Source organism: Acinonyx jubatus, chromosome D1 (assembly GCF_027475565.1).
Source record: "Acinonyx jubatus isolate Ajub_Pintada_27869175 chromosome D1, VMU_Ajub_asm_v1.0, whole genome shotgun sequence".
In the NCBI taxonomy this organism is placed as follows: Eukaryota; Metazoa; Chordata; class Mammalia; order Carnivora; family Felidae; genus Acinonyx; species Acinonyx jubatus.
Window position 1 is genome coordinate 3,695,024 of NC_069390.1, and position 12,793 is coordinate 3,707,816.

At 61.9% G+C, this 12,793-nt stretch overlaps 1 protein-coding gene across 1 annotated transcript; it reads left to right on the forward strand.

Moving 5' to 3' along the window:
- The first annotated feature begins 3,062 nt into the window (after nt 1–3,062).
- On the forward strand, nt 3,063–6,064 carry FGF4 (fibroblast growth factor 4). The gene is made up of 3 exons (XM_027045726.2): nt 3,063–3,402; nt 3,926–4,029; nt 4,544–6,064. Exons 1-3 carry the CDS (start codon nt 3,063–3,065, stop codon nt 4,718–4,720), a joined length of 621 nt encoding a protein of 206 aa, XP_026901527.1. The 3' UTR covers nt 4,721–6,064.
- The last annotated feature ends 6,729 nt before the right edge of the window (nt 6,065–12,793 follow it).

Consider the following 12,793-nt stretch of genomic DNA (forward strand, 5'->3'; position numbering starts at 1 on the left):
AAAGATGACCTTGTTGTGCAAACTCCCACCAGCTATTGTGAGCCAGGCCCTGTCGGAACCCCAACAAGGAGCTTGCCGCCATGGGGCTGAGTGTCTTAAGGTTGACACCAACCCCTCCACGTAGCTGCTGATAAGCCCATTTTGCAAATGGAGACGCTGACCACGATCAGAAGTGAAACGGCCAATGTTCCGAGGCTAACGGGGACGGAGCAGGAGGCTGGGAGCCCAGAGCCTCCACAGGGCCCCACACGCTTCCTTGGCCCCCAGGTTCGTGGTACACGGGGGTCCCTGGGGTGTGAGTAGGGCCTGTTTCAAATCCTCAAGGGGGCTGGGTCTGGAAACATTCGCCACCTTGGTACCCTTCTTCCTCCCGTTGATTAAAGGCGAAAACCCGGTGTGGAGCTTCCTTTGAGGGAGCCGGCAGCTGGATCCTGCTGCCCCTGCCACCGCCCCGCCCCGGGCACAGCGAGGGGTTGGGCGTCCCCCACTTGAACTGGAGGATCTGCAGGTGGAGAGGCTCCAGGCTGCACTGAGCCAGGCAGCCATTCACGCTAGACACGTACTGAGCACCTACTGTGTGCCCGGCCCTGTTAAAGGCCCCGGGGGCACAGCTGGGAATAAGACACGCCTGTGCCTGCTCCCCGGACGTGACTAACGGAGGGTCAGCAAGCAAGTGAAGGGACGTCCCGAGGGCTGGGAAGGAGCTCTGACAGAGGACAGCCTCGGTGGGGAAGGGCCACCCGAAGGCCTCCCTAGTGATGGGAAAACCTGGGGACGGTCCTCCAGTGAGGAGGCTGGAGAGAAGCCCGATGGGGCCAAGGGAGAGACTGCAGGAGACGGGGTGGGGGAGGGGGCGGCGAGGGGCCTGGAAACACTAATGCTTCTCCTGCCGGCTGGTTCAATGTCACTGTGACTTGCCAGCCCCCTTGACACCTGAGGAGGCCTGCACAGGTAAGGACGGCGAGTTCCCCGCTCCTGGCACCCCTGCCTGCTGTCGGTCCTTCCAAAGACAGTCACCAGGACCATCGACAGTGTGCGCAGGTGGGCCAGGAGTTCTGGGGGACCAACCGGAGGAACCAGCCGCTAAATTCCCTCGCCGAGCTTTTCAGCAAACAGGAGGCACGGGATGGGAGCTCCCTGAGGGGGGTCCTGGGAAAACAGGACCACAGGCTGCCAAGACATCAGGGGGGCCACCTCCCCAGAGGGGCGCCCACCCCAGCTTCCATGCTGCTTTGCAAATGGGGGGTCAGGGGGCGTCCCGGAGACTGAGAAGGACTTTCGAAGGCTGCACGGAGAGTGGGGAGGGGGGCAGGCTAGGGGTGTCTCTCAGTTTCCTGCATTTGCACCCTGGCCAGAATGATCTTCTTGGCCCAGATCCGAAGTCTCATCTGGGGGGCCCCGGGTCCCTGCAGCAGCTCTGAGCTGACCAGCAGCTCTGGAGCCCAGGAGGGCCCCAGCCTGGGTTGGCGCTTCTCTGGCAGGCTGCAGGCCCGGAGGGGAGCCTAGATTCTCACGGAAGAGGCTGGAGGCCTGGCTCAGGTCCTGCCAAGCCCCCCCCGCCCCAACCTCTTTCTGGGCTTCGGGATGGAGACTTCAAATCTCCCAGGTTCCATCCAACGGGGTGTGGGAGCCCTACAGGGTTCAGAGGTTGGGTCGGAGGGCTCCCCTGGCAGGAATGGGGTAGGAGGTGTGGGAGGCTGAAATGGCCTGAGGACATCTCTGGTCGCAGGAGCTAGTGGCAGCAGGGGCTGAGGGGGGCTCCGACCCCCTCCCCCCCCCCCCCGGAGCTGTGGCTGGGCAGGACCTGCTGGGAGGTGGCGGCCCAGCTCCTCAGGTACCACAGAAAACAGGTATTTTCACACCGAGGTGAGCCAGCACCTAGAGCGTCGGGTGAGCCCCGCCCCCATCAGGGGGCGCAGCGGGAGTAGTGACAACAGATGCTGAGGGTGTCTCCAGAGGCTTGGCCTGGGTCCCCACGAGGTAGGGGGCTCCGGCTGTGGCACTTGACTATTTCTGTTGCAAATCAAAGGGCAGAGGGCGGCGAAAGTCCTGTCTGTCCCTGCGCCCTGCCACCTGTCCTGACGTGGTGCAGGATGTTCGCGGAGGGCGCAGGGCTGTGGCCTCTCCGGGCTACACCCTCCTCACTGCCTCTCCCCCTGCGTTCTCTTGGCAGCGCCCACCCGGAAGCACCCTGCTCCGGGGACGCCTCCACCCGGCTTATGCTGCCGCGGCCCCCAGAGCGCGCGGGCGGCCAAACCAGAGTGCAGGGGGAGCCTGCTGGGACCGCTGGCTTCCTCCTTCCCTGGCCGGGCTCTCGCGTTGCTGAGTGCCCCCAAGCTACCCCAAACCCAGGAGGGGCTGCAAGGTCCCAGCAAAGGAGCCGGGCTCCCGGGAGTCCCCGAGAAGCCAGGCGCCAAGAGTGGCTGCTGGGAATTGAGGGTGCCCGGGTTAGGGCGGCACTCAGAGAAGCTGCTCAGGCAGAGGCGGAGAGAAGGGGACGGGCGGGGACAAAGTGCGGGAGGCAAAACTTTGGCTGGAAGGCCGGAGTGGAGGAGACGCGAAGGGGCGGGCCAAACAGGTCGGCGAGCCGGGCGAGGCCAGGGGCGGGGGCCGGGGACCCTCCAGGTGGCACCAGCGGCGCTCGTCCCGGCCGCCTCCCCTCCCCCAGCCCTGATTGGCAGGCGGCCTGCGACCGGCCGCGAGCGCCACAGCGCCCCGGGCGCCCGGGCGAACGCGATCGGCCCCCCGCGGGAGTAGGAGGGGGCGCCCGGCTATATATAGCGGCTCTGTCGCGGCCGGCCCAGCGCGCAGGGAGGCGCGCACCGCTCCGCAGGGTCCCAGCCCGGGCCGCGCGTCCCGCCCCGCCGCCCGCCCCTCCATGCAGCCCGGGTAGCTGCCTGCGCCCGGGGGCCCCGTCGCTCGCCTCCCGCTCCTCCGCCGGCCGCGCACTCCCCGCCCGGGCCCGGCCGTGCGCTCCCGCCGGCCGCCACCGGCGCAGCTCGGCCCCGCGGCGTCCCGGGCGCACACGGCGCGACTGACGGACGCGCGGCCCGAGGGCTGGGATGGCGGAGCCCCGGGCGGCCGCGGCGGCGCTGCTCCCGGCGCTCCTGTTGGCCGTGCTGGCGCCCTGGGCGGGCCGAGGGGCCGCCGCCGCACCCACCGCCCCCAACGGCACGCTGGGGGCCGAGCTGGAGCGCCGCTGGGAGAGCCTGGTGGCGCGCTCGTTGGCGCGCCTGCCGGTGGCCTCGCAGCCCAAGGAGGCGGCCGTCCAGAGCGGCGCCGGCGACTACCTACTGGGCATCAAGCGGCTGCGGCGCCTCTACTGCAACGTGGGCATCGGCTTCCACCTCCAGGTGCTCCCCGACGGCCGCATCGGCGGCGTGCACGCGGACACGAGCGACAGTGAGTGGGGCGGGGGGCCGGGGCAGCACCTGCCGGCGGCTGTGGGAAACCGGGACCGGCTCGGGTTCCGGCCCTTCTGGCGCAGGGACACGAGCGCTCTCGGCCCCCCGGAGTCGCCGCGCGGACTGCCGCTGCGCACCCGGGCGGCCGAGCCCCGCCTCCCCGCCCTCGGAAGCCCGGGCTCTGGGTGCCGAATTCCAGCGCCTGCGCCCGTGGGCACGGGACGAGCGGCGCAGCCAACGGGACCCGCGGGGGCCCGGGGCGCGCGTCCAGGTCGGGGACGGCGGGGCCGCCTGGGTCCTACGGCCCGGGGCTGGGCGCGGCCGCCGCGGGGGCCGGGCAGGGAGGCCAGCGAGTCCGCGCCCGCGCCCGCTGGGCCCCGGGGGGGCGGGGGGGACCCTTGCATCCATCCGCACCCCAGATATGAGGGGCCCGGAGGCTCGCAGGCCGAGGAGGGGCTGTCCGGGCCGGGTGGGGCGGGCCAGGGTCCCCTGCCCCGGAGTGACCGGCGCCCCGCCCCCAGGTCTGCTGGAGCTCTCGCCCGTGGAGCGGGGCGTGGTGAGCATCTTCGGAGTGGCCAGCCGGTTCTTCGTGGCCATGAACAGCAAGGGCAAGCTGTACGGCTCGGTGAGTACCGCAGGGGCCGGCAGGAGCCCCAGGCTGGGGCCGCGGCGCCCGCAGGATCGCTCGCGACCTCTCCAGGCCGGCCGATGCCTGGATCATGGCGACTGTGGTGTGGGTCACAGGATCGCCACCGTCCCGGGCCCCAAACACAAGCGGCCTGAGGCAGTGCGGTGAACTGGGCCAGTGCGAACGAGGGGCAGAGCCCCAAGACGGGGAACCGGGAGATTTCTGCCATCCCTGAGTGGGCACCTCCTAGTCCCTCAAGAGATGCCCTCCGCAGCCCTTCTCTGTAGCGTCTCTGGTGGGTTCCAGCCCCAGGACGCAGGACGGGAGCCTTTAGGGCAGGTGGCTGGAGCGCGAGCTGCTGCTGCGGGCTGGCCACATCTGTCCCCAGCTTCCCAGGAGACACCTCTCAGCCAGGGCAGGGCCGGGCCAGAAAGGAGCCCCTGACGAGTGGCCCTCAGGGTTCCCTGGCCAGGAGGTGGCCCCTCCTGACACCATCCCTTCTCCCTCCCAGCCCTTCTTCGCGGAAGAGTGCAAGTTCAAAGAGATCCTCCTTCCCAACAACTACAACGCATACGAGAGCTACAGGTACCCGGGCACTTTCATCGCCCTGAGCAAGAACGGCAAGACGAAGAAGGGGAGTCGGGTGTCACCCGCCATGAAGGTCACCCACTTCCTGCCCAGGCTGTGACCCCCGGCCTCCTGCCCCGGTGTCTGGGTGCTCGGGGGGCCTTTCTTCAGATGGACAGTTTAAGGCGAGAGTAGGTGTAAGATATTTAAATTAATTATTTAAATGTGTATATATTGCCACCAAATTATTTATGGTTCTGTGGGTGTGTCTTGTTTTTTTTTTTTTTTTGGAAAAAAAGACAAACAAAGGAAAACAAACAAACAAAACCCAGCCCTGGGTTCTCTGGTAAGACGGTGAAGACCCTGCCACTGGCGTCATTTAACGTGTCAAAAAGTTGTCACAAGTGAGCTGCTACTTCTCTGTGTGTTTAAAAACAGTGACGTCAGCCGCCGGCCTCAAGCCCGCTTTGCACGGTGCCCTGTAGCGTGGCTGTGAGCGTCCCTGCGTCAGGACGGGCCTTCCTGGGGGCCCTGGAGCCAGCTAAGGACCCTCCCAGCCCCCGGCTCTGCTCCCGGCATCCTCCGGAGCCCCGCTCCTTTGGGCCCTGTCGCTGTCCGTCGGGGCGTATCGCCTTACTTGGGGTACAGAAACCACGCTGTGGGAGTGAGCCCTGCCGCTCTGTTTTTAGACCTGCCAAGACTGACCTTTGAACTTCCCTGCAGTCAATCTTCCTCCATCTCCCCGACGGGGGAGACTCTTAGACCACTCTGTAAACCCCCGCGCTCCTTTTTTGGATCAGCCACAACCCGCGTTGCTCTGTGGCCCCTGGGAAAGAGGCCGAAGCAAAGCAATTTGGTACATCCGACGGAAAGGAACCGACATGCCCGCGGGAAGCTAGACGTGGGCAGACAGGTGTGGAAGACTACAGGTCGTGAGAGCAGGTACTTCTGGTAAGTCATAGAATATAGGGTTAAAAAAAAAAAAAAAAAGCACCAACCTGTGCTTGGGCAGCTTGGGGCTGAGAACTAGCTGTTGACTTTAGGTGAAATGTCCCCGTAACGGGACAAAAACACATGATGCCGCGTTTGCGTGGAGGAAGATGCCGTCCCTCTCCATTGCATTCCCGGATTAAGTGCGTTTCGCATCTACCTCGGGAGCCCTTAAACCAGTCGTCTGGCGAGATCTGCAGAGGGCTCGGACCGGGTGCAGGGGAGCACCACCCCCAGGGTCTCTTTTTCCATATGTAGCCAAAGGGATCGCAGATAGCCTCCGTGCGTCCCATTCAAACCTTGTCACGTTTGAGCTATCTTTACCCCGTGATTTACTTTTAGTAAGGATAATCATGGTGAAAATATTTGCAGACAGCTGTTAGAGTGCACTATATGGTCACCAAGTAACCTTATATTTTTCTTTATATATTTTACAAATGTAACCCCTGTCGGTGGCAGCAAAGACACAGGGGGGCAGGGTCGGTGCTGTTTAAAAAAAGGCCCGAGGTGACGGCAAACATTTAATTTTAATGAATGACTTTTTCGAGTTTCTCCCAAATGACCTTAGCTCGCTACCAGGAATGCTCCGAATGTTTCGTCAAGACTTCAGCGCTCTCCCAGGACGTTCCCGAACACGGCGTCCCAAATTAACTTTATGGGAGTCCACAGACGGCAAGACTGGACGCTCGGATTGGCGTTTTTTTGTCTTTCACATTCCTTTTGGAAACCCTGTGGTTCGAAGGCAAATCATCCACTCAAAACACTGTCCTTCCGCCCACCGAGGCGGCTCGCGAAGCCTGACCGCCACCCGGACGGTACGGTTTCACCTGCCGTCCATGCAGCCGAGCCCAAATGTTTTCCATTTTAATCTGTGTCCTACACTCCAGGAGAGGAGTGTTTCCAGGAGAGGAGATGCTAACGGATATCCGCGCGGATGGGGCCGCGGGGCGGGGCGGGGCGGGGGGGGGGGGGCGGGTGCTGGAATGTGCGGACGTTCTGGATCCAAAGGACTCACGCGGCGAAGTCTTAGATGCCTTGAATTGTGGCACGACGCCTCGTCTCAGAGCCCGGTCGAGCCGTCAGGAAGTGAGAGGCCTTCGGTGCAGACCGTGGTCCCCCCCGACCACTGGCGCGTGTTCCGCGAGGAGTCACGCGCGAAGCGTAGAAGCGATGCATTCGGACCTTTGAAATATTACGAGGGGTTTCTATTGCCGCGATAGGGTTTAGGGTTTCTGTATCTACCGATGTTCCCAGGATCTGTCTGTAGGTCTATACAGGTGCCGACCCCACGTTGTGATGTATGTGCTGTGCACACTGAGATGCCGAATAAATGGAAACATTTATCGTGTATGAAAAGAGCCCCGTTGGACTTGACGTAGCGTTCGGGGGAAGGTGTCGAAAACGATCAAAACCTGCGCGGAAAGGCCAAGTGTAGGGTTCCCTCCCCGTCTTCCAGTGTCTATTTGAGGCCTTGAGCCTTGCAGGGCTGCGGGTGGGGGTGGGGGAGACGAATTTTCGCCAGCTGTGTCCACACAAATGTGGCCTTGAAGACGGGAGCCTAGCGGGGTGTGAGCGTCACGGGGTTTCGCGGGGACTCTGAGTCTTGCGGTTTATTCTCGTGATGGGGACGGTTCACGCCGTCCCCACACTGGGACCAGCCAGAGCTCTGTGCCCCCTGCCCCGATCTGGCACGGGCCCCAGCACTCTCCTGGGGGTGCAGAGTGAGCCCCCGGAGCTGGTCATCAGAAGCCCGACTCAAGAGGTGCCGCGGTGGCTTCAGTCGGTTGAGCGTCCGACTTCGGCTCGGGTCAAGATCTCGAGGTCCATGAGTTCGAGCCCCGTGTCGGGCTCTCTGCTGACGGCTTGGAGCCTGCTTCCGATTCTGTGCCTCCCTCTCTCTCTGCCCCTCCCCTGCTCACACTCTGTCTCTCCCTCTCTCAAAAATAAAAACACTAAAAAAAAAAAAAAAATTTTTTTTTAATTTAAAAAAAAGCAGATTGACCCAAGCGGAGTTTTCAAACTCTTAAGAGGATGCCACCAAGGAGTCTTGAAATCGATGTGCCGGCTACCACTAGCCTTTTGTAAAAAGGAAATGGAGTATGGTCATGTGGAGCAGAAACTTCCAGAGCCCGTCCGCCATCGGAAGGGTATAGATTAGTTTGGGAACACTATGCATATAACGAGTCTCTACTAGGATGTGACATAGGACGTGTTTGCTCGTGTGCGTTGCAATAAAAGAAATTAAGTGGTGACCTCAGGTGCCTAGGATCTGGGTCCCCCTCCCCCCCACCAAACAGATGCAATCACTTGACAGAAAGAACCCAAAGGAGGCAGTTGGGGCTGTGGGATCCTTAAGCGTACCCGTTGTGGTCTCTGAGACGTCACCTTCTCCTTCTTTTCGACACCCGAGACCTAGCTGTGCCCAAGATGTGCATGGGCGGTGTTAGGGGTTGAATCGCGGCCCCCTGAAACAGAAATGTTGGAGCCCTGGCTCCCAGGACCTAGAAGGTGACTTTGTCCGGAAATAGGGTCTCTAAAGAGATAATTGCGTTAAAATGGGGTCACTCGGCTGGGCTTTAATCCCGTGCGGCTGGTGCGCCTCTGAAGGGTCCGTGTGAAGAAACAGTTGGAGGGAGAGAAGGCTGGGGTGTCGTACGTACAGGCGGAGAGATGCCAGAGCACGCCGGCAGCTGGGAGGGGGGCCCCGAGAAGATTCCCTCTCACAGCCTCGGAAGGAGCCAAGGGGCACGCTCCTGGACTTCAGGTGTCCGGCCTCCGGAGCAGGGAGACCACGGGTCCCAGTTATGTAAAGGCACCCAGGGTGGTGGCATTTTGTCACCGCAGCTCGAGAGAGTCTAGTCCGTGTAGTTGACTCGTATTTCCTCCGGGGTGGGCGGTGGGGGGCAGGGATGAGGCCCGGAGCCCTGACTGGCCAAGTCCAGGCTTGGCTTTTCTTCTGCTGTCCCCTGGGGTCCCCAAAAGGTCTCTGGCCAAACACCCCCGGCCTCGTCCAGCTGCTGGGGTGAAAGCCTCCCCTTTGATGGCAAAACCCGATAGCCAGACCGAGCCTTCCCGCCTCTGGCACAGGCTGCGAGGGGCCCAGAGGGGGACGGAGGGGCCACTCACTCACTCGTGTGCCTACGACGTTGCTGGGCACAGTGCTAAGAGCTCGGTAGCTAAGTGAGGAAAAGGAAGGGCCGGGGCCCTCGTGACAATGAGGGCGTCGGCTGCACAGGAGGTCGCGAGAGCCCTGCGAGGTAGATGGGGCCACCCCGAGGGGAAGGGAGGGCGACGTGGGGAGGCAGGTGGCCCCCACCCTGGCCTCGCTGGGGAGTGGCATTTGAGCAAGGACTGGAGGCCCTGAGGGAGGAAGCTCTTCTGGGAAAAGCGTTCCCGGTGGCCGGTGGCCGAGGGAACAGCCAGTGCGGAGGTGCTGAGCTGGGGCAGCCCCGGTACGTGAGGGCCCCTCCGAGGGGCCGGGGGGGCGACTGGAGTGCTGGCATGGGGGCGGGGAGGGCAGAGAGGCGGGTCGTGGGGACTGAGCGGAGCAGGGACGCTGCCCGTGGGCGAGAGTGGATGGTGGCGGGAAGGGGACCAGGCTCCTGTCGAGTGGGGTTGTCCTGACAGCAGGTGGCCCAGTGGGGTCCCTTCTCCGGTTGTGCTCCTCAGCCCTGCCCTCTCGGGTGAGCCAGCCTCAGGCCCCCTGCCTCCCAGCTGTGTGACCTTGGACGAGCCCAGTGACTCCTCTGTGTGTGAGGCCCGGGGCACAGTAACTGCTGCTTTTTGTTATTCTTATGCTCCAAACAGACGCCATTGCGGCCTTAACGTCCCAATCCTTTTCACCTTCATGCCTGTGCCCGGAGTGCTGGCAGCTCCTGGCTCCTTGGAGGAGACGCGTCACACCCCAGATTTCTCCTCCTCCATGCAGCCTCCCTGGTTCACTCCAGCCTGCCTAAAGCAGGAGGGGTCGAGTCCCCTTAGCATTTCCTCAAGGCTAATACTTTGTAAGTGTTCTTGGTTCATAATTTGAATCCTACAAGCTTCCTAAAGAACGTGGGAGGGGAGGCCAGGGCCTACAAGGGGGCAGGGAGAGCAGCCCAGCGCTGAGGCCTGGGAAGTAGCTGAAAGGCCACCGGAGCCTCAGGGCCTCAGACGCCCTTGCTGGACGCTGAGATGCCCCCTCCCCACTTGGAGCTTCGGGTGCTTTCCGCTTGGGGCTGCGAAGCCACCTCTGCCTCCCCGGGTCCACACCCTAGAAGATCCACATCCACCGGCCTGCCCAGCTCCCGCCCGGAGACGCAGGCCAGACCCTGGGGTCGCCCTCCCGCCCCCACCCACACCCGGCGGACTCGGTCTCACCTCCCCTGAAATCTCAGTCTTCCCACCTCCCTGCCGGCCCCCCACTTGCCCCTGACGACCCATTCTTGGGGCCTGCTCGGCGCCCGTGTCCCAGGCCGCCTCCCCGGGCTGAGCGGCAACCCACAGCCCCCTGTTGCAATGAGAACCAAGATCACGGCCCTTGCTTGGCATGGCCGCAGCATAACAAGCTACCCCAGAGCTAGCGACTTAAAACAATGGTTTTCTCAAAAACCGTGCACCAGGAATTTGTACAGGACCTGGCAGGGGATTCTGCAGACCAGGGGCCTTACAACAACAGAGATTTGCCATCTCACCATCTGGGGGCCAGAAGTCTGAAATCAAGGTGTTGGGCGGGCCCGAGCTCCCTCTGGAGGCTCTGGAGAGGTCCTTCCTGCCTGTTCCGGCTTCTGGAGCTTCCGGTTCTGGGCTTGTGGCCCCATCCCTCTGGCCTCTGCCTCTGACTTCACGTGGCCTCTCCTCTGTGTCTCCGTCTGAATTTCCCTCATCTTACGGGGACACTGGTGGTTGGGTTTAGGGCCCATCCTAAGCGGATGAGACCTTATCTGAATTAATTACCTCTGCAAAGCACCTATGTCTAAAACTGTCACATTTACAGGTTCAGAGCAGGCATGAATTTGGCGGGGGGGTGGCGGAGGGGGAGCCCGTAAAAACAAATGAGGGAAGCAGGGCAGGGCCAACAAAGAGGGAAACAAACACGTGATTGCAGTGGAGTCTGGGGTGTGAGCCGTATGCTAGCTCCTTCCCACCTGAAATCATGGGGTCCCTGCTTTTGTACCCCCTTATCAGTCAGTCCCTGCCTACAGACTGCCCGAGGGGACAGCAGATCCTTCCAGGCACAGTCAGGCAAAGTGGCTCCTTTCCAGGAAAGGTAAGGAGCTGGGGGGCTTGGCCGTGAGCAGCCAGGAGGTAGAGATCCCTGGAAAAGGGATCTGGGTGGGGACCACCAGCATCCACCACACCCACAGTTTTTCCTAGCCTTCCAGGCTTATTCATGGAGTAATGAATGACGTAATGATGTGTGCGGGGCCAGCTCCCCCTCTCTCCCCAAGACTGGGATCTTCGGGGACAGGGGGGTGTCCCCAGGACCCAGCGCCACCCTGGGTCTCTAGCAGGCAACCTGAGGAGCCTTTCCTGCCCTCGCTAGGTGTGGAAGTTCAGCGTGGGCTCTCCCCCAGGCCTCAAGTTCACACACCCCCCAGCCCGTGCTGAACAGAGACCCCCGAGCCAGCTGGTCAACCAGCTCACAGCGGGACTCACGGAAAGAGAACTTCCCGGTGCCATGGTCAGGGCGCTTAGCCACTGACTCTCCATCCACCCCCCCCCGCCCGCCCCCCCCCCCCCCCGGCTTCTCCCACCCCCGGGCACCTGCCGCCCTCCCTACTCTCCATCTCTGTGAACCAGAGGACTCTAGGGACCTCTCGAGAACAGGATTTGTCCTTTGGTGTTTGCCCTGCTCGTTTCGCTTCGCATAATGTCCTCAAGGTCCCTTCGTGTCACAGCACAACATCCTTCCTTGTTAAGGCTGAGCAATATTCCCTCGTGTGGATGGACCACGTTTATACGTTCAGATGTCGATGGACACGCGGGATGCCTCCACCTTTTAGCTCTCGAGTTTTCCACAGCCGCTGTACCACGGTCCCTTGCCATCGACAGGGCACGAGGGGTCCGGTGTCTCTGCGTCCTCGCCCACACTTGTCTTTTCCGTTTTATTGATGGAGCCATCCCGATGGGTGTGACGCGTATCTCATTGTGGTGTTGATTCGCACTTGCCTGAGGATTAGTGGTGTTGAGCACCTTTTCATGTGCTTATTGGCCTTTTATTCGTCCGTCTTCTTTGCAGAACTGTCTATTCAGGCCCTTTGCTTGGTTTTTAATCAGCCTGTTGACGGGTTTTCGCTCTGTGTGTGTTCTGGGTATTGATGCCCGGTTAGATAGACGAGCTGCAAATAGTTTCTCGGTTCCGTGGGTGCCCGTTTACTCTGTGGGCCGTTGTCTTTTGATGCACAGATGTTTACATTTTCGTGGCGTCTGGTTTGTCTGCTCTTTTCTTCTGTCGTCTGTGCCTTTGCTGTCTTCTCCGAGAAATCACTGCCAATGCGGCAAAGCTTTCGTGCTAGGTCTTCCTCCAAGAACTTCACAGTTGAGGCTTTCCACTGACATCTCTGAGCCATTTGGAGTTTATTTCTGTGCTTGGTGCCGGATAAGGGCCCTTGCTCTCACCTGGCAGGTAGCTGACTGGCCTCCAAGCCTCTCTTTCTCAGCCGTCTGGGCCCCTGATGGTGAGCTGGGTTTTCCTGTCGATGGAGAAGCTGGAGGATGGCCCCTGGGATGAGGTGGGGTGTTTCTTGCCAGGCTGGTCCCCCGCGTGGCCGCTCCTTGGTGCTCCTGGGCAGAGACCAGGGTGCCCTGGGTTCACATCCGGGGTGATGTGACGTTTTTCACTTCATGAGCTCACTTTCACGCCATCGTGCCCAGCCTCCCCCAGGAGCCCCCTGGCGTGTACACGAGGGGTCAGGTGGACTTCGGCTGTCGTGCCTTTGAGGGGCGGGTCTCACACTCTGGACGGCCTTCCACACTCCTGGTGCCCGGGACTCGCTGGGGCTGCTGGTGCCATCTTGGGAGGTGTCCCAACCCAGACTGGGGACCAAGTCAACCTCGGTCCGGGTACTCTGCAACCCCTCCTTCCCCTGCACACACGCACACACACACACGGTCACAGGTTGACCGGATGACCCTAGGAGCCCCAGGATTTGTACCTATGGGGTCAGCCTTGGGCCCCCGTGGTCAGGTCACCGCCCAGGGGTGCTCTCTCTGGCTCCTGAGC